The sequence below is a fragment of the Mastomys coucha genome, unplaced genomic scaffold (assembly GCF_008632895.1).
Source record: "Mastomys coucha isolate ucsf_1 unplaced genomic scaffold, UCSF_Mcou_1 pScaffold18, whole genome shotgun sequence".
Taxonomy (NCBI): Eukaryota; Metazoa; Chordata; class Mammalia; order Rodentia; family Muridae; genus Mastomys; species Mastomys coucha.
The window spans coordinates 111,264,235-111,289,391 of NW_022196900.1; the positions used below are offsets into that span (position 1 = coordinate 111,264,235).

General features: G+C 54.0%; 2 protein-coding genes across 2 annotated transcripts in view; one reads left to right on the forward strand and one right to left on the reverse strand.

Annotated features, from left to right (window-relative positions):
* The window catches only part of Phf13 (PHD finger protein 13), a 5,797-nt gene extending 3,077 nt beyond the window's left edge, over nt 1-2,720 (reverse strand). The window contains exons 1-2 of the mRNA XM_031379596.1: nt 1,975-2,720; nt 188-289 (exon numbers count right to left, since the gene is read on the reverse strand). Coding sequence (XP_031235456.1) covers nt 188-289; nt 1,975-2,613 — 741 coding nt within the window. The 5' untranslated portion in view covers nt 2,614-2,720. The remainder of the gene's footprint in view (nt 1-187; nt 290-1,974) is intronic.
* Nucleotides 2,721-14,427: 11,707 nt separating this feature from the next.
* Klhl21 (kelch like family member 21) lies at nt 14,428-23,593 on the forward strand. Its single transcript, XM_031379595.1, has 4 exons — nt 14,428-15,730; nt 18,086-18,491; nt 20,362-20,434; nt 21,257-23,593. Exons 1-4 carry the CDS (start codon nt 14,710-14,712, stop codon nt 21,548-21,550), a joined length of 1,794 nt encoding a protein of 597 aa, XP_031235455.1. The 5' UTR covers nt 14,428-14,709; the 3' UTR covers nt 21,551-23,593.
* The last annotated feature ends 1,564 nt before the right edge of the window (nt 23,594-25,157 follow it).

Genomic DNA, 25,157 nt, shown 5'->3' on the forward strand with positions numbered 1-25,157 from the left:
AAAGGATCATTTCTAGACATGCCTACTAAAACTTTGGAAATCATGTCTCTGCTGATCTAGGTCCCAAAGAAACTGACTCCTGCCAGAGATGCCTGTCCAAAAGCTGGCACTTCCAGACCGCTGCTGCTGAGGCACCTGCAGCAGGAACCCAAGGTGCGGGACATCGATCCAAAACCTTAGTCATTACCTCCTTTGGGTAGGGGATGTAGCCCGCATAGGCCAAGACGAAGGTGCAGAATTTGTTGAAGTCTTCCACAGTCCTGCGCCTCTTACAAGTGGGGGAGTACTCCTGTGGAGGGGAACAAAGAGTCAGTGAGGGAGACTCCCGGAGAGGGAACTGACCAAAACAAAGCAAGCTGCAACTTTTATTGCCAAGTCACAAAACACTGCAGGATTTAGTCTAGAAACAAGATAAGGTAAGTTGGGGGTCAAGAAACAACACTTTTCTTACGGTGGAAAGAGGAGTTTTAAGATTCTGTGCCAAGAACATTGGAAACTGGCTAGAAGATAAAAGCCTGTCTATAGTCCACGTCTTGGCATTCGCCTTATCTGTTTGTCCCTGCAGGGCCCATCAGGAGCGCCAACATCTACGTTTTTTGCTACAGATTTCCCACTCTGAAAACGAACCACAGCTGTGGCTCTAAACAAACACATTCAAAGTGATTTCAAAGATCAGCTACTTAATCTTTCCCCGCGCTCTAAACCTGACTCCCTCGAGGCCAAGGCGGGGGAGGGGGGCCCAGCGTCCGCAGCTCAGGGGACATCCTCACCTAAAGTGGGGGCGGGATGCCGACACCGAAATGTTCCTCCGACTGAGTCAGAAAGGAAACACTGTTTAAGTGCGCACGAAAGCCCTAAGACCTATGCGGGAACGGCCCGCTCAGGGGCCATTCTCAACGGCCGCCACGCACCCATCACAAAAAGGGATTTTCTCCCGAGAAGGCGGAGCATCGCGGCTCCCGGAACATTCCCTGCGGTGGCACCCCGCACCTTGTCCCTACCCCCACCCGTGCTCAGGTGATCCGCCAGCTTGGGGGAGGGGGGACACCGAGTAGACCTCCGAAAACCTCCCGCAAAGCGGCGCGCAACGCAGCACTTTCAAACGCGGTCCCAACTTGCTCCAGCAGGCCGCTCGCTCCCGCCCCTCGGCCAGCCCCGCAGGCGACGGGCGGCAGAGCCGGCCGCGCGCTCCCGGCACTCGGGCGGCCACGGGGCGGTCCAACCGGGCCCCAACTCGGGAAAAACTTTAATTTCGCCCCAGGGAACATCGCGGGGGGAGGGGGGAGATCAGGGCCTCGGACCGGAGTGCGGGGCGGCGCCGCGGCGGCGGCGGCCAGGGACCCGCCCTCCCTCCCGGAGCAGATGGCGCGCGACGCCCGCCCGCGCAGGCCCCGGAAGGTGCGGGGCCCACCCGTGAGGTGCGGGACGCCCGCGGGACCCGGGTGGGTGTCCCGGCGCCGCGCAGGCCCCAGCGCCTCCCGCCCGCAGCTGCGACACCGCGGACCGCTCGGACCCCGCCCCGCCCCCGCCGCGCACCCCGCACCGCGACCCGGACCCCGAGACGCTGCGCGGGGGCCGCTCCCCGGAAGGAGGGGGAGGGGCGGGCGCGGGAGACCGGCTACGGAGTCCGGACCCCCAGGACGCGGGCGCCGTGGGGGCGGGGCGCGGCCTGGCCGGTGGAGGGGGCGGCGGGACCGCGCGCGTAGCCGTTCCGAGGGGGCCGGGCCGCACCGGGGAAGTGGGGAGGAGACCCCGCGAGCCCGAGGCGCGGCGGCGGAGGGCCATGTCCGCGGGGCGGAGGGTGGGCGCGGCGCCCGGGAGGACCGGCGGGGAGCAGAGGCGCGGGCCCCAGCCGGGGGCGCCGGGCGAACGTGGGGGAGGGAGGCAGGGCTCGAGACGGCTTCCCGGGGTCCGGCTCGGCCCGGAGTGCAGCGGAGGCCGGGGAGGGGGCGGCGAAGCGAAGCTCGGACTCACCTCGGGGTGGAAGGCGGCGGCGCAGGAGTCGGAGTCCATGTTCCGGGTGGGGGGCGGCGGCTGTGGGAGTGCCGAGGCCGGAGTGCGGGAGCGGGCCCACGGGACGCTCAGGGCCGGGGAGCTCCGGCACCGCGCAGGGGCGAGGGCGGACCCGGCCGGGGAGGGGTCGCCCGGGCTGGAGGTGACGGGGGTGTCGGTGTGTCGTGTCGCAGGCTCGCTGATCCCGAACCGGAGTCCCCACAGCGAACTGAGTGGAGGATGCAGCTCCCACGACCGGCGCTGTGGAGAGGCGGGAGAGGCACTGTGGGGGGCGGCGGCGGCGGGGACAGCGAGCGGGAACCCGACCGGCTCCCCGACCTGACGCCCAGTTCGGCTCGTGTCTCGGGAGGGAGGGAGGGCGGGAGCGCCGCAAGGGTCGTCGGGAACTGTAGTCCGGGTCGTCTGGACTTCGTCACGTGGGGGTGTGGCTCGCTCGGCGCGCTGCATTGTGGGAGTGGTAGTCCCTGGCGCGGTGCCGCGGCGTCTAGAGACGGTCTTGGAACTCCAACTCCCAAGAGGCTCTGCGGCAGCGGACGAATGCGGAGGCGGTGCTGCCGGGGCTCTGGAGCCTCGGAGCGGGGGAGGTGCGGGGGCTCCCATCGCCCTGCCGGTGGGGGAGGGGCGGCAGCCCGCGGGCCGCGCGGGGCGGGGTCGAGCGGCGGCCTGGGTCTCGGAGGGCGGTGGCCCGGGCTCCGCTTTCTCCCGTGGGGCCTCAGCTTCGGCCTTTGTGGGGCGGGGGCGTCCGGGCGGCCAGGGCAGGATGGGGGCGGGCCGCTGACGTCCGCGAGGGCGGAGCGCACTTGTTTTCGCGGCCGCCGGCGTTTAGCCGGAGGTTCCCGGCGACCGCGGCGTTGGGCCCGGCGCGATCACTTGTGGGCGCTCGGTGCGCACGGCGGAAGGTGGGACCGAACTCGGGACCGCGCAGCGCCTCCGCACAGGCGCCGACTTCAGTTCGCTTTTTGTTTTCTCCCGGCTGTCCTCGGGGCTGTGGCGACGGGAAACGCCGCGCCTCCCGAGTTTCGCTTTCCTGGGATCCGATGCGACCGGTGCGGTGAAACGCGTGAGCTGCGTGGTGCCCGCCGTGACGCCGAGGGCTCTCGATGGTTGAGTGGGCAGTGTCCTCCCGTGGGTGTGGAAGATCGACCCGGACCGCTTAGCGGAGTGCCTTGGTGACATTACCGTAAGGCTGCTACTGTTATTTTAACGTTAGTAGTCTTTTAGAAGGAAAAATAGAACTTTAAAAACTGTCAAAGGCGCGACCGGATTTTAAGTTCCAGTGACGCATCCGAAAAAGGATTCTATTTGAGAGCCTGTGAGTAGGTCTGTCAGTGACTAGCGTTGTTTTCGAGGTTCAGCTAAGTTTTAGGTGAACAGTGATTAAGATAGGAATAGGTATGGCCAGGCCACACCTTTATAAACGGGAGCCTGCGGGACTCGAGGCCACCCTGGTCCACACAGTGAACTGCTGGCCAGTCAGGCCTTTCTTTTGTGGATAAGGGGAAGGAGGAAGTGGGAAGGAAGCAGGAGAGTTGCTGCCTAACTGGGGACCACCAGCATGGGTCCCCACTTCATAAGACACTATCATAAGAACAAAAACTGGGTTGATTTCAGAAATCCTACGGGCCTCAGTTCCCTAAGCCATAAAATACCTACCACAATGACTTAACTCAATAAAGGTAGTTTCCTGCTGCTGCTGTTGTCCTTTCATGATGTGTGCAATAGTGAAATCCTGTCCAGATGATACATGAAGTCGGCAGGTTGACCCTTTTGCTCATGGTCAGAGCCTCCCAAGGTGGAGGTGGCTTGGCTTTTTTTTCCTCTATAAAAAAGGACTTCAGAGCCAGGTGTGCTGTCTGTGAATCCAGCACGCGGAGGCTGAGGCAGGACTGCTGAAAATTAAACCTTCACTCCTGGGTTACAGAGATTCTAAGCTTGAGGAGGAAAACCCTATCTCAGGAAGGTTGGGGTGGGGTGCCTAGGATTGGAGTCCAGATTACAGCACTTGCTGAGCTGTGCGCAAGGCTCCAGGTTAGGCTAGGATACCTTTAGTAGTTCAGACCAACAGCAGTTAAGAGCACATAGGAGCTGACCACTGCCCATAACTTCGTTCCTAGGAACCTACACCGTCATCTGACCTTGAGGTTGCCAAGCACAAACATACGTGCTAGCAAAACACTTACACACATAAATCCATTCAAGAAAGTGCCACACCATACTAGCATGCTAACACATACCTGTCAGCCCAGAGTCTGGGAGGTGGAGGGGAGAATCAGGAATACTGGTCAGCCTTGATTCCCTAAGAAGCCTGGCCGGACAGGATATCCCCAAGACCCCATCTCAAGGTACAGATGCAAACCAAGAAGTGAGTGACTCACCTGATCTTTATTCCTTGTGCTAAAAAGTTTGCAGTAAACAGCCAAGTCGTTCTCACACCAAGAAACTGGCTGAAGGACTTGGCTCAGTGGTTGAGCGTCAGCTCTGTCCTTCAGAGGACTTGAGCTCAGTCAAGTCAGACAACCCACACTGAGTCCAACTCCAGCTCTAGGGGACCCGATCCTTCCACTGGCCTCTACAGGCGTTACTTCCATATACACAAACCCATACTCAGAAACACACATATTTTACAGTAGAAATAAATGAGTAGTGGGACTCGGTGTCCCATGCATTTAATCCCAGCAGTTGCACACCAGAGGCAGGCACTGTCCTGAAAAAGCAAATAAGTAAAATAAGAAAAATAAGTGGCAAGCACCTTTAATTGCAGCACTCGCTACTTAGAAGCAAGTGGAACTCTGTGAGGCCAGCTGAGCTACACTGTGAAACTCTAATAATAATAAAATCTTAATAATAATAAAATAGGAAATGGGGGGCTGGAGAGAGGGCTCAGTGCTAACTAGATGACTAACTGCTCTTCCAGAGGTCCTAAGTTCAAATCCCAGGAACCACATGGTGGCTCACAACCATCTATAATGGGATCTGATGCCATCTTCTGGTGTGTCTGAAGACAGCTACAGTGTACTCTTACAAATAAAGTAAATCTTTGAAAAAAAAATAGGAAAGAGGCTAAAAAAGATGGCTCTGTTGTTAAGAGCACTTGTTGCTTTTTCAGAAAACCCAGGATCAACTCTTGGCACCCACATGGCGGCTCTAGACCATCTGTAACTCCAGTTGCAGCAGGTCCTGTGAGCTCTTTTAGCCTCTATGAGCACCACATATGAACGTGATGCAGGAATATAAATGGAAACAAAATACTCTGAACATAAAAAAAAGGTTGCGGCCAAACATGATTGCTCATGGCTCTAGCCCCTGTGCTAGGGTACCTGCGCCTGGGCTGTGGACAGAGTTCTGGGACAGCTTAGGCTATAGGCTACAGGCACACTGATGTTGCCTCAGGCCCCTCCAAAAGAAAAACAGGAAGTTGAGCATGTGAAAGCCCTTGATTTATCTCCAGCACTGCTTAAAAGTCATCAGGGTCCAGGGTAGCTCACGCCTTTAATCCCAGCGCTCGGGAGGCAGAGGCAGGCTGGTCTATACACTTCCAGGATAGCCAGGACTGTATAGAGAAACCTTGCCTCAAAAGAACAACAACAAAAAAGGATAAATAGGGGCTGGAGAGATGGCTCAGAGGTTAAGAGCACTGGCTGCTCTTCCAGAGGTCCTGAGTTTGATTTCCAGCAACCACATGGTGGCTCATGACCATGGTATCCAATGACCTCTTCTGATGTGTGTGTCTGAAGACAGTGTACTCACATACATAAAATAAATCTAAAAACAAACAACCCTGGCCTCTAGCTGAGGATACGGGCCCACACTGGCACCCTCACGCGGAGGCGCACTTGCTTTAGGGCACTTGCCCAATGGATTTGAGATGAAGCCCTAGATCCTTACCAAAAATGGCTTAAATTTTTTTCAAGGCCACAACATCTAGGGGCTGGAATGATGGCTCTGAACAATGCAGTCAAGAATAAAGACTGCTGTTAGAGAGAACTCCAGTTCTGTTCCCAAGACCTGAGTCAAGATCTACAAACCCGTGCAAGCTCACAGCCATTTGCACATCCACCTGTAGAGGAGCCCCGTGCCCCCTTCACCATTTGCTCTCAAGTGTACTGACCCACACACAGGTATATACATTGAGCTGAAAGTATTTTTTTGTTTTGTTTTGTTTTGTTTTGTTTTTCAAGACAGGGTTTCTTTGTGTAGCCTTGGCTGTCCTGGAACTCACTCTGTAGACCAGTCTGTCCTCGAACTCAGAAATCCGCCTGCCTCTGCCTCCCAAGCGCTGGGATTAAAGGCGTGGGCCACCACTGCCCGGTGAAAATATTTTAAAATCATCTAAAATGTACAGGGTTTTTGTTTTGTTTTGTTTTGTTTTTTTGTCTGCATGGCCATCTACACCATGTGTCCATGGAGGTCAGGAGGTCCTCTGCAAGTGCGGCCGAGGGCACTCAGCTGCCCCCTCATTAGATGCCTCATAGCCTGCAGCTATGGTGAAGGGTCACCAAGCTGGGATGCGATCCCGTCGTCCATGCTGCCTTGGTATGAGGCGCAGTGTCCTGTTCCTAGCTCCCTAAGTAACAGGTTAGCCAGGTTAGCCACGGTATCCAGACCCTGGGAGTCACCGGTTTTTAATTTTCTACTGGGGGTGGGGGAGGAGTGTGTGCTTGTTGAATGTCAGACAGTTGTGATTGCTCATGAAAGGAGGGAAGGAGCCCAGGTGGCAGCAAGTTAAAAATACTAAGAACACTGTGGTTTCCCAGTAAGTAATTTGAGAATGCGTTTATTTTCATTGAGTTTCCAAATATAGCCCCTCCTACCTAAATCTCACTGGCTCCTTCACCTGAGGGAACTTTGGGGCACTCTGCTTCCAGGTGTCACTGTGTAGTTGGAGTGTGGGTGTGAATTTCACCAGAGGCTTGTTTTGCCTGGAGTAGTTCTCTGACGACACTGCACTTGATCCAGCCAGAGTATGTTCTTAGGAATCCTCCTGTCCTCCTTGCTCAGGACTCTGTGTGCCTGTCTGTCTGTCTATGTCTGTGTGTGCGTGTTTATGTGTCTGCGTGATTGCATGTGTGTGTGTCTCTGTATGCGTCTGTGTGTATGCATAACTATGTACCTATGTGTCTGTGTGCGTGTGTGTGCGTGTGTTCCTTAGAATCCTGTTTTCAGCGTGCAGCACCCGGGCTACAGCATAAGCACATGTGTGAGTAATTCCTCAGTACTTTGCAGACTGATTTCTGAGCCGGTGAGCGCTCCTATCAATCCAGCTGCTTCTGCCAGGTTCATCCTGGTAGATTACAAAAATAACACACAGCTGGAGAGCTGCCTTCTCCCTTGCAGTGCTTGCAGGGGGCGGCCCCGCTCAGGAAACTCCTGCTGCAGGGGCTCTGGCCTCCTGGAACTCACACCACTGTGCACAAACAAACACATACAATTAAGTTTTCAAAAATGTTTTTATTGGGGCTGGAGAAATGGTTCAGAGGTTAAGAGCATTTTCTGCTCTTCTAGAGGTCCTGAGTTCAATCTCCAGCAGCCACATGGTAGTGTGATCTGATGCCCTCTTCTGGCATGCTGGCATACATGCAGGTAGAGCACTTATATACATTAAATAAATAAATAAATAAATAAATAAATAAATAAATGCTTTTAATGTATGTGTATTTACAGATACTGTGTCTGTGTATATCTGTATACCACATGTGTGCTTGGAGCAACTGGAGTCCAGAAGAAGGCATCAGATCTCGTGAAACTGGACTTTAAAAAGGTTGTGAGCTATGTGGGTGCTGGTAATCAAGCTCAGGTTCTGAAGTCAGTGCTCTTTTTGGTTTTTTGAGACAGGGTTTCTCTGTGTAGCCCTGGCTGTCCTGGAACTCACTCTGTAAACCAGGCTGGCCTCGAACTCAGAAATCCTCCTGCCTCTGCCTCCCAAGTGCTGGGATTAAAGGCGTGCGCCACCACTGCCCAGCCTAAGTCAGTGCTCTTACCCATTGAGCAATCTCTGCAGCTGTTTAAAAACAAAGGCTGGGATGTCGGCAGTGCACACTGTAAGACCAGCACTCGGGAGACAGAGGCAGGTGGATCTTTTGTGAGTTTGCAGCCAGCCTGGTCAGCCCAGTGAGCTCTAGGGCAGCCAGAGCTGCATGGCAAGGCCCCCTCTCAAAAAACATACTGAGACAAAACCCAAGGTAACAATTTTCACAACAATCCAGGTTACCTCTTGCCTATCTAAAATTAGAATTTGGCCCGGCAGTGGTGGCACATGCCTTCAATTCCAGCACTTGGGAGGCAGAGGCAGGTGGATTTCTGAGTTCGAGGCCAGCCTGGTCTACAGAGTGAGTTCAAGGATAGCCAGGGCTACACAGAGAAACCCTGTCTCAAAAAAAAAAAAAAAAAAAAAAAAAAGAATTTGAACACCAAATGAAGTGCTTTATTTTTCTTTTAACCAGGGATCGCCAGGCAGCAGGTTGCCCTGAATTTGGAGTGTGCGTTAATGTGTGTTTGGGGTAGTTTTGCTGTGCTGTGTCTACAGCCTGGCCTCAAACTCAAAAATCTCCTTGAATTGGACTCCTGAATGCTGAAATTACAGGCTTATGCTGTCTCACCCTGTGCAAATAGTTTTTTTAATTTAGTTTTTTGTACTTATATGAGTGAGCTCAAGTGTCATGGCAGGAGTAGGGAGCAGAGAAGGTGTCAGCTGGTTCTCTCTTCCCACAGTGTGAGTTCCAAGGATTAGGGTCACCAGGCTCAGGAACAAACATTATGCTGAGCCGCCACCTCACAGGTCCAGAGCTTTTGTTTGTTCCTTTGTTTGTTTTGTTTTGTTTTTATTTAACTAGTACCATTGTTAAATCACATTAAGTTCACATTATCACAACTAAGTCACTTAGGCTAGGCGTAGTGACACATGCTTCCAATTTCAGCATTTGAGAGGCAGAAGCAGGCAGATCTCTGAGTTCAAAGCTAGCCTGATCTACATAGCAAGTTCCCGGCCAGTCAAGGCTACAAAGTGAGACCCTGCTTCAAAAAGAAGAAGAGGGGGAGGAGGAGGAGGAAGGACGCAGGGGCAGCTTATACAGTTTTAGAATTTCCCCCCAAGACTGGTGTTTGAACCTGGGCCCATGCATGCTAAGCAACCACTCCACCCACGGGACTCCATATCTCCAGCACAGCTTGTTGTTTTCTCCAGAAGAGGGGAACTCGAATTTCCATGAAATTTAAATCTATAAACTCCTCCTTATCTGACATTTTAACATCTCCCTCTCCAAAAAGGAGCCTGTGCCACACCAGGGTACTAGACAGCCCAAGAGCTCTAATCACCTTAGGCCAGCCAAAATGTCCTCACATTCAGTCACACATTCAGACATTGTTACACTGCGTGGAGGAGTAAATGTCTCACATTCCAGGGCTGAGCCCTTGAGACTCCCAAGGAGAAGGAGGGACTAGCTAGCTTGCCTGGGTTGGTAGGCCATTCAGAATTCCACACACAGCTGAGAGGTCTAAATCCGGGCCTTTGTATTCTCACCACATTCCCGTCCTGGTGCCTGCCTGTTAGGTTGATGGCGTCACAGTGAGCTAAGAAAGAGTTACATTTACTTTTCATTCTGTTTGTGCGATTCTTTCACCTGCATATATGGATGTGCGTGTGTGTGTGTGTGTCTACACCATGTGCTTGCCTGGTTTCCTTGGAGGTCAGGAGAGGAAAGCAGCTCCTCTGAGATGGGATTTTCAGACAGTTGTGACCCATCGCATGGGTCCTCTGCAAGAGCAGCAAGTGCCCTTAGCTTCTGAGCCATCTCTCCAGCCCCTATATCAGTAATTTAAAAAACAGGCCGAGGGCTAGAGAGTTGGCTCAGTGGTTAAGAGCACTTGTTCTCGTTGCAAAGGACCCAGGTTCGATTCCCAGCACCCACATAGAGGCTCGCCACCTCCTCAAGGACCAGCACGTGTGGTGCATAGAGACAACATGAAGGCAAAATTCTCACACACAAAATAAGAAAATTTTAAACATTTTTAAAAATAAGTAAATGAATAAACACACCTAAATACCTTGAGAAAAATGTTAACTTCAGCTAATAGTAATAGCTAATGCCTATAATCCCAAGGACTTGATAGTCAGAGAAAGGAAGAATACAAGTTCTAGGCTAGCCTGAGCAACTTAGTAACTCCCTGCCAGAAAAAGCAAAAGGCAGTGGTTGGAGTTCAGCCAGGGGTGCTCATCTAGCCAACTGTCAGGCCTATAGACCAGTTCCTAGCACTGCAAACTGAAAAAGAAAATCCACAAGGTTTCCGTGTTTGTTCTTTTGACAAGGTCTCACTATGTAGCCATAACTGACCTCAGAACTCAGGAGGTGGGGCTGGAGAGCTGGCTCGGCATCAGATAAGAACACTGACAACCCCTTCAGGAAAGCTCAGTTCGATCCCCAGCACCTCTCCCACGATGGTTCACAACCATCTGTAACTGGTTCAGTGTGTGTGCTGCTCCCTTCTGAGCTCAGACAGCAAGCAAGCATGCGGAGCACAGAAAGACAGGAAGGCAGAATTCTCGTGGACCGTGCAAATGTCTGATAAAAAATTTAAACAGACAGAGCCCAGGATGCTTTAGATAACTGTGTATATTTAAGAGCAACATTGAAAGAACGTACCTTACATTTTAATATTTCTACATTGTTAATGACAATACAATTACATCACTCCCCTTTTCTGTCCATCCTCCAAACCCTCTTAACTCTCAAATTCATAGTCTCTTCTTCCTCAGTTATTATTGCTATATGTGAGTTTATGTGTATGCAAAAATATACAAATAGGGCTGCTGACTTATTCTGACGCTATTTTTGTTGACTGTGTGCATATGGTTTTAGGGCTGACCAGTTTGTACTGGACAGCCAGTTAGGGGACCCATCTGTAGGAAGGACTAGCCCTAAGCTATTGACAGCTGCCTGTATCACTTTGTCTAGGGCTGGGACCCCATCACATTCCCCCCATTGTTTCAGTCTTGTTTATGTAGCCATTTCTAGCGAAGGCTGCTAAACAGCTGAGTCCCGCCCCTCTTCCAGGAGGCTCCCTGAGCCCTAGATGTAGGAGCCCTAGATGTAGCTCCTAGGGCTATGTTCCACATTGTGTCCAGCTGTGGTTTTCTGTGACAGTCTCCGTTTGCTGGAAAGGGGAGTTTCTTTGACTGGGGGAGGGGAGTTAATGCTAAACTTACCCAGTAAAGATGGCTCAAGAACCAAGAAGGATCTTAGGCTACCAGTCTGAAGCCAAGCTTGTGAACATAGAAATTAGTGGCTGAGGTATAATTAATTTTTTTGACGAAGTGTCTCACTGTAGTTTTACCTGTCCGGGAATTCACAGAGATCTCCTCTTTTCTACCTCCCAGATATTGGGATTAAAGGCCTGGCCGAGCTGAATGAATTAGTACTATCATTCTTTTTTTTGGTTTTTTTCAAGACAGGGTTTCTCTGTGTAGCCCTGGCTGTCCTGGAACTCACTCTGTAGACCAGGCTGACCTCGAACTCAGAAATCCACCTGCCTCTGCCTCCCAAGCGCTGGGATGAAAGGCATGTGCCACCACTGCCCGGCCTATTATTATCATTCTTATCTTTATTTATATTTGTTTGTGTGGTGCTAGGAATTGAACCGAGACCCCATATATGCTAGACAGCTGCTCTACTGAGCTGTTTCCCCTACCCAGGTCTTGTTTTTACAGGCCTGCATTTTTTCTGTAACAAAAGTGATACATATATTTTAGAGAAAGAATACAGGGTGGGCATGGTGATAGCTGTCTAAAATCCCGGCTCTTAGCAAGCTAAGGCAGATCACCAGCCTGGCTGGCCTGGGTTACATAGTGACTTCTAGTGCACACCTTTAATCCCAGCACTCAGGAGGCAGAGGCAGGTGGATCTCTGAATTCAAGGCCAGCCTGGTCAACAGAGTGAGTTCCAGGACAGCCAGGGGCTACATAGAGAAACCCTGTCTTGAAAAAACAAACAAAAAAAAGACAAAACAAAAAAAAAATCCCAGAATCCACATAAACACTGATATAATGGAAGCCACTGCAATCCCAACACTGCTACCAGGGAGATGGGAAGTAGAGAAAGGCAGATCTTTGCAACTCTTTTTTTTTTTTAAGAGATTTATTTACTATTATATGTAAGTACACTGTAGCTGTCTTCAGAAACACCAGAAGAGGGCGTCAGATTTCATTAAGAATGGTTGTGAGCCACCATGTGGTTGCTGGGATTTGAACTCAGAACCTTTGGAAGAGCAGTCAGTGCTCTTTCTCACTGAGCTATCTCTCCAGCCCATCTCTCCAGGCCTTTCATCCCAGTACTTGGGAGGCAGAGGCAGGCGGATTTCTGCTTTTGAGGCCAGCCTGGTCTACAGAGTGAGTTCCAGGACACGGACACACACACACACACAAACACACACTGTCTTAGGCAAGGTGGTCCCAGCACTCAGGAGGCAGAGGCAGGGGGGGGGGTCTCTGTGGGATCCAAACAGCCTCAGAAGCAAGGCAAGTCAAAGGGTCAGCCCCTGAGGCTGTTGGCCGGACCTGTCAGACGGGAGGTACTGCTGCCGAGCTCAGGGTGAAGACATCTAACACACAAAAGCAAAACCATGAGAAGGCTCAAATTAAAACAATTCTAGGGCTACACCAACAGAGCTAAATGAAGCAGGAGCCAAGCTCTGGGTTCAAACCCGAGAAGCTCCAAGAAAGAGAACAGAGAAGGCTCAATTTCTCCTCTAGGTGATTTGTAGAATTGGGTCCCAATGTAACTTGACAAACCTAGCATGGGTCCCACTGTGTGCAGTCTGACCTGACAGACCTAGCATGGGTCCCACTGTGTGCAGTCTAGCCTAACAGACCTAGCACAGGTCCCACTGTGCGCTGTCTGACCTGACAGATCTAGCATGGTTCCCACTATGTGCAGTCTGACCTGACAGACCTAGCATGGGTCCCACTGTGTGCTGTCTGACTTGACAGACCTAGCATGGGTCCCACTGTGTGCTGTCTGATTTAACAGACCTAGCATGCACACATGCATGTCTGCCCATCTCAACATCTACATAATCGTTCTTCAAGGGTGCATTACTGGGCTCACATATGGCATGCAAATAAAATAACCTTTGATGTTGGGAGTGAGGGGAGCTGAGAGCAGGGAACTGAACTAATTCAGCTGATAAAGTGCTTGCTGTGTGCCGGAGGCCCTTGATTCGATCTCCAGCAGAAACAAACAAAATCCACGCTCGGTTCTCAGCTGTTTAATCCTGAGGCTTCATGCTGAGTGGAGCTGACTCCCAGGAACGTAGGACTTTTCTAGCAGCATCCCACTTCCTGGCTGCTCCGCCTGTCAGAAGGGTTGTGTGTACGCTATTGGCCAGCCTCCCGGGCCCAGGAATGCTGCTCTGCCTTTAATAGCTGTGTGAACAGTCCTTCTATGGGCAACAGGCGGGTGCCTGGGTACCTGCATGTTTGCCTCCTTAGAACCTGTGCTTCCTTCCCATGCTGACCCTGAAATGTAGACCAGATGCGTTCTCGCTGGAAAAGGAGGAGAGGTTCCTTGAGAGGAAAGCCTGAAAGGGTTTAGAAATGGAATAAAACTTAACGTCTCCAGCCAAGGCTGTGTCAACCCAGGAATGACAGAGGACTGGCTGCAGGGTGCTTGGCCCTCCTTGGGGCCAGTGGGTAGGCTTGAGGCTGGAATGCTTTCTGAAAGGAGCTGGGGGACAGTTAACTAGCAGACGCCGCTGATGTTTCTCTCTCCACACTTGCCTGAAACTAAGCAAAGCAAAACCCAAATATGGCTTCTTAAGTGGGGGGTTCCTTATCCGAGAGTACAGGCAGACAGACAGACAGACGGCCCCCACTGCATCACCACTCAGCTGTGACTCTGACCGGCGCTGCAGCTTCTCAAGGTACTTCCCTGACGCACGGACGGACGGATGGACCGAGCTGGACCCATTGAGCCACCAGGAGGGCTGGGAGCCTGGGCGCTCCCCGGCAGACCTCCCCCCACCCTTCTTGAGAAGCCTGCTCGGAAAGTAAAGCTACTACTTTGCTGACTGAACTTGACTGCGGATGCACTAGAAACTCAGGCATGAACACTGTGGACACAATCCTGGAGTCTGGCCCGGATTTGCTAAAACGCGCCCAAGAAAGAAAGACGACGACGAAAACTCATCGACTTGTTAGTGTTTTGGTGCTGAATTGTGAAAATACCGTTTGAAATCTGACTAGGTTAAGTAGCTACTCCTGTCTCGAAAAAATCAATCAATCAAACAAAAAAATGCAGCTACTCTTGGAGCCACTGAAACTAAAACAGGGTCCTCGCTCCCAGAAGTCCTGAAGTTCCCAGGGGCGCAGTAGGGAATCTGGGACCAAAGGGGTGATTAGGGATTCGGGCGCCGAGCCCGCCTCTCCAGGCCTCTTTCTGCAAACGGCCGTGCTGGGGAGTGGTTAGCCCTCCGTTGTCACCCGCCGTTCTCAGCTGGAGACGACTGGAACCCCCGGAAGGGAGGAAAGGGGCCGGCGAAGGCGGCGGTGACTCAGACCGCAGGACTGGGAACGCGAGGGTTAAACGGGCTGGGCTGGTGGCGCTCCGCCCCGCCAGGCCCCGCCCACGGCGGCCGCGGCTGGCCGGCATATTTATAGAGGCGGTGCCGGGCGCGCCGGGGCGTCCCTGTGACCCGCAGCCCCGCGTCATGGAGCGGCCGGCGCCTTCGGCCGTGCTGCCCTTCTCGGATCCCGCGCACGCCCTGAGCCTGCTGCGCGGCCTGAGTCAGCTGCGCGCCGAGCGCAAGTTCCTGGACGTGACCCTGGAGGCGGCGGGCGGCCGCGACTTCCCCGCGCACCGCGCCGTACTGGCGGCCGCCAGCCCCTACTTCCGCGCCATGTTCGCGGGCCAGCTGCGCGAGAGCCGCGCCGAGCGCGTGCGCCTGCACGGGGTGCCGCCCGACATGCTACAGCTGCTCCTGGACTTCAGCTACACCGGCCGGGTGGCGGTGAGCGGCGACAACGCCGAGCCGCTGCTGCGCGCCGCCGACCTGCTGCAGTTCCCCGCCGTGAAGGAGGCGTGCGGCGCCTTCCTGCAGCAGCAGCTCGACCTGGCCAACTGCCTGGACATGCAGGACTTCGCCGAGGCCTTCAGCTGCTCCGGGCTGGCGAGCGCCGCGCAGCGCTTCATCCTGCGCCACGTGGGCGAGCTGGGCGCCGAGCAGCTGGAGCGGCTGCCGCTGGCGCGCCTGCTGCGCTACCTGCGCGACGACGGGCTGTGCGTGCCCAAGGAGGAGGCGGCCTACCAGCTGGCGCTGCGCTGGGTCCGCGCCGACCCGCCGCGCCGCGCGCCGCACTGGCCGCAGCTGCTGGAGGCGGTGCGCCTGCCCTTCGTGCGCCGCTTCTACCTGCTGGCGCACGTGGAGGCCGAGCCGCTGGTGGCGCGCTGCCCGCCTTGCCTGCGCCTGTTGCGCGAGGCCCGCGACTTCCAGGCGGCTCGCTACGACCGGCACGACCGCGGTCCCTGCCCCCGCATGCGCCCGCGCCCGTCCACCGGCCTGGCCGAGATCCTGGTGCTGGTGGGAGGTTGCGACCAGGACTGCGACGAGCTGGTCACGGTCGACTGCTACAATCCGCAGACCGGCCAGTGGCGCTACCTGGCCGAGTTCCCCGATCACTTAGGCGGGGGCTATAGTATCGTGGCGTTGGGCAACGACATCTACGTGACGGGTGAGTGCGCTGGTGAACTAAGAGAGAGAGAGACTCGGGACCTGGCGTTCTAGGGCCTGACCTAGCCGTTGGCAGGGCGACTGCGTTCGTTTCTCCATCTGGTTTTAAGTTAGAAGAGCCCCCTGTACGAGCAGAGACATAGCTCCTTTGTGGGTCTCTGTGTCCCGTGTGGTACAGCCTGCCTTGCTTAGCCAACTCCTTGCCCCGAGGTGCCTCCCTCTTTTGGGTTGGAAAAGACCGGGCTTTGACCTGGCCACAATGGGTGCTTTCTTTTAATCCCCAAGGAATGCGGGGACAGGATGCAGGCTGGCGCCTGGTGAGGCATCTCTCCCTCCCTGCTAAGCCACAGGGGCCTCCTGACTCAAGGCTTTGTCACCAGTGACAAGGTTTCTTAGAGCCCGCACCTAGGCGGTGCACTGCGGATCACATGGTATTTTAGGCAGCTCTAGTCTAAGACTGTAAACATGGTCACATGTTGCGAGATTTTCTTCCAGTTACTTGGCTGAAACCCCAAAACACTGCGGAGTCACGGTAGGCGGGCCCCAGCCTGCCCCAGTACTGGGGCTTCACCCACCTTTTTTCAATAAGAATGAGTCCCTGATCAAACTGGAGGAAGGCTACAGGAGGCCGACAGGGATGGCCTCTGGAACTGCTATATAAGGAAAGACCACTGAGGCCTCTGGCCCTATTATCAGGCGGGCAGGCATGAGGCTGGGTCGTCCCTGGGGCTGTGCCTAGCGTGGCACATTCCACATAGAGCCTACTCTGAGGTTGCTATGTCGATCCCGACTTGAAGTCAGTGTCTGCTCTGGCGTTCCTGACCAGCCACCCTGAATCCCAGCTCTCTGCTGAGCCCCCCAGGGCGTTAACCTCTTTAACAACCTGAGGCTGACTCTGTGGTGTTTGGGGCTCCTCCCTTGCCACCCTGCCCCCATCTCCTCTGAAGTCTGGCTAGTGATTTTGGGCAGAGAACGCCTTCCCAGAACTGGCCAGACTGGCCCTTGGATAAATGTCACAGCTGAACAGCTAGTCAGGTTTAGGCAGGTGGCACCGTCCTCTCGGTCAGCTGCTGGTAGGGGATTTTCCTGAGGGTCAGGAAGCCACTTCAGCTGCTTTGCAGCGCCCCTGTAAAAGGCCCATAGATGCCTCACACTCTCCTTCCTCGAAGGCTCTGGTCTGAGAGGCAGACAGAATGTCTCTGTCCTGTTCAAGGCGCCAGCAGGAAAAGCCAAGGGGCACAGGCCCCCAGGATTCCTGCAGTCACCAGAGAGCATGAGAGTTTCATGGTCTTAGAGCTACTTTACACTTCTGTTTTGTTTAAGACAGGGTTTCTCTGTGTAGCCCTGGCTGTCCTGGTACTCTCTCTGTAGACTGTCAGGCTGGCCTAAACTTCACAGAGATCTGCCTCCTTCATGGCCTTTTTAAAAAGACTTTTGTACACACACACACCAGTGCCTGTCCGTCATACTTGTATAGCACACGCCCCTGTGCCCTCCACTAAAGTGCAAACTAGAACCTCAGAGTGTGTGGAGGTGTGGCTTGCTGTGTTAGGTCTCTTGGAGAACAGTGTCAATTCTCACTGTCTCCTGGCACAACCCTGGTTTGAAAGTGCCCAGGACGTCTAGGATTTGGTGGCCAAGTTTTATGTTTGGTGTCTGCCCAAAAGAGCCGCCCAGACCCAGGGCTGGCTGTTCTGAATTAAGCGCAGTTTTGTTGTTGTTGTTGTTGTTTGGTTTTTTTTGGGGGGGGGGCTAAGGCTGTGGGAGGGTACCTTTTGTTTTATTATTTTACTTTTTATGTATATGGGTGTTCTGGCCTGGGTGTAATCTGCGCCACATTCACACCTGGTGCCCACCAAAGCCAGAAGAGGGCATCAGATCCCCTAGGACAAGAGTCATGGATGCTTATGAGCTGTCGTGTGGGAGCTGAGAATGGAACCCAGGTCCTCACAGGGTAGCCAGTGGTCCCTGCTCTCATTTTGTCTCTGGGGTTGGGGTCTCATGTAGCCCAGGGTAACCCGAACTCCTGAGTGCTGAGATTATAGATGTGTTGCTATCTGGGGAGCAAACCCAGGCTTCACACATGCCATGGTAAGCGCTCCACCAGCTTAGCTGAAACCGCAGCCCAGGACTGTTGAGAGCAGCATCTTTCCACCTTGGTTTGATAGCAATTAGTGGGTCTGTTCAGTGCCTCAGTGACAGCTTGGTGAGGCCCTCGAGAGGACAGATGTATTTTGGGTGGCAGGGGTGAGACTAATTCCTCTGTAGGGAGAGGCAGACCCTGAAGTCCAGGACGGCACAGGTGGGTGACTCACCACACGTGGGCTGACCATCTGTCCTTTGTATGCCCCGGCAGGCGGGTCTGACGGCTCCCGGCTCTATGACTGCGTGTGGAGATACAACTCAAGTGTCAACGAGTGGACAGAGGTAGCGCCCATGCTCAAGGCCCGAGAGTACCACAGCTCCTCCGTGCTAGATGGGCTTCTGTACGTGGTGGCAGCTGACAGCACGGAGCGCTATGACCATGCCACCGATTCCTGGGAGGCCCTGCAGCCCATGACCTACCCCATGGACAACTGCTCTACCACTGCCTGCCGAGGCCGCCTTTATGCCATCGGCTCCCTGGCAGGCAAGGAGACCATGGTGATCCAATGCTATGACCCAGACACCGATCTGTGGTCGCTGGTGAACTGTGGCCAGCTCCCACCCTGGTCCTTTGCACCCAAGACTGTGACTTTGAATGGACTCATGTACTTTGTCAGGTGAGGCCATGGTGCACTGTTCTTTGGTGCCTCGTCCCTGTGCCCATTTCGTAGATGAGTACTGGGGGGCCAAGCTGGGATCAGAGGCTAGGGACACCCCTTAGACCATTGCTATGGGCTTTATCAGGCCACATCAAGGATAGTGGAGTCTTGGCAGTGCCTAGCTACACAACCAGTGGCTTATCATGTATCTACCGGCCACATATATGTGCAGGCACACACATGTCTGAGACTGAGATCTTGAGAGGTCTCAGCTCTACCCCTAGTCCCATACTACAGGTTTTTGATGACCGGTCTGGTCAGTCAAATATACCTTGACTAAATGTCTACTAGGCATCTGGGAGAAAAGTTGGATGCCTGTGTTCTCCCCCCGACCCCCTCCGCTTTTCGAGACAGGGTTTCTCTGTGTAGCTCTGGCTGTCCTGGAACTCACTCTGTAGACCAGGCTGGCCTCGAACTCAGAAATCCGCCTGCCTCTGCCTTCCAAGTTCTGGGATTAAAGGCATGCGCCACCACTGCCCGGCTGGATGCCTGTGTCCTATGTGTACATGTGTGTATGCATGTGTGTGTATTCACTGCTTCCCTTCCGGGTCCAGAGTCTGCCAGCAGCTGTGGGAGCTGGGATGGACGGAGGGAGGGGAATGACAGGCATTGTCCTACGTCTTTGGTTGGACTTTGATCTGGGATCCCACTGGTGGGTGCCCTCTGCTCCTGGGCCTGGGCACAGCGGGCACCTTTGCCTGCCCTGTCCTTCCACACAGGAGGCAGTTGCACTCTGAGGAGTCTAAAGGGAACACAGGTGTTTTGCTTGTCATCTAAGTAGCTGAGGGGCCTGGTGTCTTTAAATCCTAGGACCTGAAGATCTGCTTTGAGATTGCCCTGGAACCTTCCTGGATCCAGTTATAAAACTGCCTGGCCCTCTACCAGTTCACCCTTCCTCCTGTGATATCTTTAAGAAGTGGGAGGGCCTGGCTATAAATACAACTTTGAAGAGTGCCAGGTTTCTGCTTCAGCCCCTCTGCAGTGGCTGCCAGCCCAGTACCTTTGAGAATGCCCTCCCTGTCCTAAGGTCCTAGGGTAGGATGTTCCCCATGGCTGTCCTGGCCCTCCCTATGGATGGGAGTCAGTGTTGATGGCTGGCCCCCCACATGGAAATGGGAGGTCTTTGCCCAGTGAGTGGTTTGCTTCTGTGCCATCCACACAGGAAGCCCGACCTCAGTGCCTGGATAAAAGAAGACAGTGTAGCCTGGCGGTGGTGGTGCATGCCTTTAATCCCAGCACTTGGGAGGCAGAGGCAGGTGGATTTCTGAGTTCGAGGCCAGCCTGGTCTACAGAGTGAGTTCCAGGACAGCCAGGGCTACACAGAGAAACTCTGTATCGGAAAAAGGGGGGGGGGGGGGGGGGCAATGTTTTACAATCCATATAACCCTGTGTCCAGGGTGTACCCTGTCCCCTGAGAGCCCTGTCGGGGACACAGCCAGTGCTATGTGAAGGCTTTAGCATCCTGTAGCTATTATCAGTGACCAGTGAAAGAGCTGCTGTCTGGGGCCTCCTGCCATGCACCAACTCCATGCCACTTTCTAGAAAAGGTAAAGATGTTGACTGTGGCTAGAGGGTGGCAGCCTTGAAGGGAGGAGAGAGAGCCCTGTCCAGCCTTGTGGCTCTTTGTATGGTCTCTGCTGGAAAGAAGGCAGGGAGTCTAGCATACCCAGGGGGTTCAGAGCCACCCTCGACTAGACACCAAGATCCCATATCAAAAATCTATGTAAAGGCTCACAGGAAGCATCAACAACCTGAGGGCCCTCTGGTCCTCCACAGCCAAGGTGTTGCCGCTGTCTAACTGGCCATCTCTTCCTCCATTGCTCCACAGGGATGACTCTGCCGAGGTGGATGTATACAACCCCACTAAAGACGAATGGGACAAGATCCCATCTATGAATCAGGTAGGTCTGCAGGTGTGGCAGCGCCTGTAAGCTCAGATTAGCCCCGCTTTTGCAACTGAACTGTCATTAGATTGTTTGGGGGACAGTCATGGTAGGTGGAGCTCCTCTCCAGGTGTTCTCTAAGTTAATGGGAGGCTGCTGTTACCGTCTGACTTGGAAACTCACCGGTACCAGGTGTTAGGGTCTCGGGACCAGGCTAGTGGTTGCCACCCCCTTACTGTGAGCCACCAAACAGAGGAGGTGAGGAATCAGGTGAGGTTTCCACAAAGAGCCAGCAAGTACAGAGGCCCTGGGGCTGGTGTCTGTGTGAACCCCAGCAGCCATTGTGGTGTGCTAGAGAGAATGGGCTCAGACAGATCTCTGGGTGGCACACCCCTACTTGCTTCCTTAGGAATTGGCCTTGGTGATGTAATGCATTATTAGACACATGCTGTGTGCTGTGAACTGGGGTGGGGGGCAGGGGCACCCTCACTGCTGCTGCTGTCTGGTCAGGGTCTCCTGTCTCTGCTAAGAAAGGTCTAAGGGTGATGGTAGAGTGACCCTTGGAAGGGTCTGACCAGGGTCCCCAATGGCTGTACGATGGAGAGAACAGACAAGCCTGGCCTTAGAGGGCTGATGCAGGGATGCTGGGTGTAGGCTACACCCATAGGGAATGAGGAGCATTGTCCTTCTCTGTCTATACATCTAGAAAGCTGACTGACGATGGCTCTCGGTGCTGTGGCTATGATGTGCTGCGCCCTAGAAAGTACTAGAACAATCGGGGAGAGAGGTCTGCCCGGCCACAGTCGCTTGCCTCTCTCACTCCTCCGCCTTGATCCACAGGTACACGTCGGGGGCAGCCTGGCCGTCCTGGGAGGCAAACTCTATGTCTCTGGGGGGTATGACAACACCTTTGAACTCTCAGATGTGGTGGAGGCCTATGACCCAGAGACCCGGGCATGGAGTGTGGTGGGGCGGCTTCCAGAGCCCACCTTCTGGCATGGCAGCGTGAGCATCTTCCGCCAGTTCATGCCACAGACGCCGGCAGGGGGCCGAGGCTTCGAGCTGAACAGTGGCAGCAGTGACGTGGACGCAGGTTACCACAGGCTGCCACAGAACCCTGAGGAGCTGCACTAGCCCAGGCCTGGCCCAGGGGAGGGCCTTGGCGCAAGGGGCCTGGCACCTGCAGAGGGGTGGCTCCAGGGTGCTTAGTGAGCCCCTAGACGCACCATGGAAAGGTTTCTGTGCATTCGGAGCCTATGTCACAGCTTCTGGGGACTAAGCCAGTGGTGACCACCGTCATGTATCAGCCTTCAGAGGTGACCTCCAGCTCGCTGCAGCTCACCATGCAGGGTGCCTCTCCTCGCTGACCCGTCCTGGGCCTGTGGGCTCCCAGGGCAGAAGGTCCTGTAATGGTCAGAAAGTGGCCTGGCCTGGAGCGGTGGGAATCCAGGAAGACAGAGGCTACAGTGAAGTGCTCCATGCCCCACCCAGTACCAGGGATCCTCCAGTGCTGCAGGTAGAGGGGTGTTCACACCACTGTTGGTGTCTCACCATACAGGAGTTAAGCACTGGACAACTGTCATAGTGTGAGTCCAAGCTCTGCTCCCACAGCACATGTTCTCGCCCAACAAGGAGGCCCTCCCTGGGACTCCTTCCTGGAGAGCGGGGACAAAGCTCATAAAGCTGGCTTGCTGTGGCTCCTCCTGACACTTGGCTAAGTGGGCCTGGGAGCAGAGACTCCTGCTTCTAAGGCGAGCCGAGTGGGGCGGCCCCAGCACGTGGCTATATGTTTGAAAACCTTGTGGTTTGACCTCGAAAAGCAGCAGAGTTGGGAGCAGTAAGACAAGTTGGCTTTGTCTGACTTGAAGGTGTAGAAGCCATTGTTGGGAGAATTTTTCTGCTGTGTGTGGAAAACCTAGGATTTTTAGGGTCGTAGGGCCAGGGACATAAATACTAGGGCACCTGGGTCACGGCTTAGGGGATGCCGTGTTTCTTTGTGACTTTGAATGGTGTCATGGGTTTGGGAGCCGAGACCCCCTCATACCCAGTGGGCTTGGCTAGGGTTGGTTTTCTTTTTGAGGAAGAGGCCATTAGGACTTTTTGTTATAGACAAAGCCAAAGTTCAGAGTTGCCTTTTTCTAGCGAACTCAAGCGCGGTGAGGCACAGAAGTTTACCCCATCACATGCCTACTGCTCTCTTCTTGGCCCCTGGCAAGAGAGGCTGCCTTAGTCTCCCAGGTACCCACCTGCTTCCTGTTCGCCGTGCACTGCAGATGTCAATCCTGTTGGTTTTGAAAGCCATGTTTTAGAATGCTGTGCTGGGCACCTGACCTTGGGAGAGACGGTAGGTAGGCAGTGCTGTCCCAACCCAGGCCCACTGGTGACCTAGAGTTCCCTTGGCGATGTGCACCGGTGGATTGCTAAGTTTTCTGGTGCCGCCAGCCCATGCCTCAAGTGCCTCTTCTCTGAACCTTAAAGAGCTGCCTCCTAGGGCTACCCAGAGTTGTTGATGCTCTGCTAGGGGTGCCTCACCACAGCAGGGTGGGGTCCTGTGTGTGTGTGTGTGTGTGTGTGTGTGTTACTGATGTCAGTGCTGGGGACAGTGTTGTTCAGTCCTCTTGGGGACAGGCTAGGAGGCTCTCCAGAGGAAGGGCACAACCTGCAGAAGTCACTGCAGTGCAGTGCACACTTGCACAGGGCCCCTCTTCCTTGCTCCAGAGCTACTCAGGTTTCCACATCAGGGCCCACTGAAACGAAGGATAGTAAAAAGTAGACACTTCCTGTGGACCCACTGGGAGTCCAGGACTGTCCCTCCCTCGGCTTCACCTTTGCCACTGGCTCTGGGCTGTAACTCACTGCATAACACACGTCTCTACACTAACGGATTGAAGCTGGGCCACTGGGGTATGGGATTGATTGTCCCCGTCACGTGTATAAAGCTTTTATATGTTAGGACAAAATTAAGTTATGAGAAGTTCTGTGCCTGGTATTGATGCTGATCTATAAGGGATTTTTCTTATATTTATGACTTCAGAGACTTAGGAAAGAGGATGGCACTCAGGCACCAGTGGCTGGGCAGATTTGTATATTTATTTTTGTCTGGTCTATAGCTTCTGTGTCCAGCGTCCTAAGACGTTGGGATGCTTCCCTAATTTTTGAAATAAAATGTTTCCTATATGCTGGGTGTCATGGCATTCATCTTTTGACAGGGTTTCTCTGTATAGCCCTGGCTGTCCTGGAACTCACTTTGTAGACCATCTGGCCTCAAACTGAGAGATCCACCTGCCTCTGCCTCCCATCTGCTGGGAGGCATGCACCACCAACACTGGCTAGGTCAACCTCTTGTTGCTCTGTCCTGGGACTCCTGTGTGCAAAGGCCCACACTGGTGTGAGAAGGATCAGGCTGGGGCTGCAGGGTCAGCAGGTATAAGTCTGGGGAGCCCAGCATCCAAGGGGGCCTGCCCCACAGGGCCTTTCTGGTCCTTTTTTTTTTCTTTTTTCTTTTTTTAAGATTTATTTTATGTATGTGTGTTCATTGATGCTGTCTTCAGACATCCCAGAAGAGGGCATCAGATCTCATTACAGGTGGTTCTGAGCCACTGTGTGGTTGCTGGGAATTGAACTCAGTTCTGGAAGGGCAGTTAACTCAGTTAACTGCTAAGCCATCTCTCCAGCCTTTCAGGGGTCCTTATGTCAGTGGGTGATACATGCATTGTGTGCAAAGGTAGGCTCCTGCCCATAAAGATGGCCCGGTGCCTGGCAGGGTGCCTTCAGCAATGAGCACTGGTCAGGGTGCCTTCAGCAATGAGCACTGTTCTCCACCTGTGTGAGACTCCGACTCCCAAAGCCTTCAAGCTGGATCACACTTTTTTTTTTTTTTTGATAGGGTTTCTCTGTGTAGCCTTAGCTGTCCTGGAACTCACTGTGTAGACCAGGCTGGCCTTGAACTCAAAAAACCGCCTGCCTCTGCCTCCCAAGTGCTGAGATTAAAGGCATGTGCCACCACTGCCCAGCCCGATCACTCTTTCTTCAGAGCCAATCTAGAAGCAGGACAGGCCAGTGCCTGGGCTGGAAAGGAAAGACTGGGACCCCTGAGGATGGATGGAGGGTCTCCTGTGCTAAGTGCTACACCTAGTCTCCCAACTTCAGTGGGGGACAGGGGGTGGGCATTGATATGCCATCCCATGGAGCAAGGGGATTGGGCAAAGCTCACCTCCAGCTACCAGAGCCATGAGCACTGATTCAGCCCGGCTGGTGAATGTCCCCAGAGCTCCTGCTACACTGAAAGGCCAGGCAGGCGTGAGAGAGCGATCGAAAGCAGACCCCTACCCCTGCCAATAATTCTGCAGAGGGTTGCTTCTCAGTACTTACCTGAGGGGCAGTGAGCATGACCTAGCCATGACCTAGCCCATGCAAACTGGATGAAGCGGGAACTCGCTCAGGCATGTAGGGAGATGAAAACAAGCATCTGCAGGCCCCATAACCCCTGGCACCCGGCTCTGTAAAAGGTGGGACCTCCTATGACTCTTCCCGTTCAAGGAAAGTCTGTGCCAAGGTAGGGCCCTCCCAAGGGATGGGTCCCTGTGTAAACAAGTCTTATCAAGGCCAGCTTGATAGCTGCCACTGCCATGTTCAGCTTCATTAGACTTGATTAATTCTGACCAACGAAGCCATCACCATGGACCATGGCCACTTTCCCCAATTTCAGAGGTTTCAACCCCTGGCTGGCTCCACCTACATT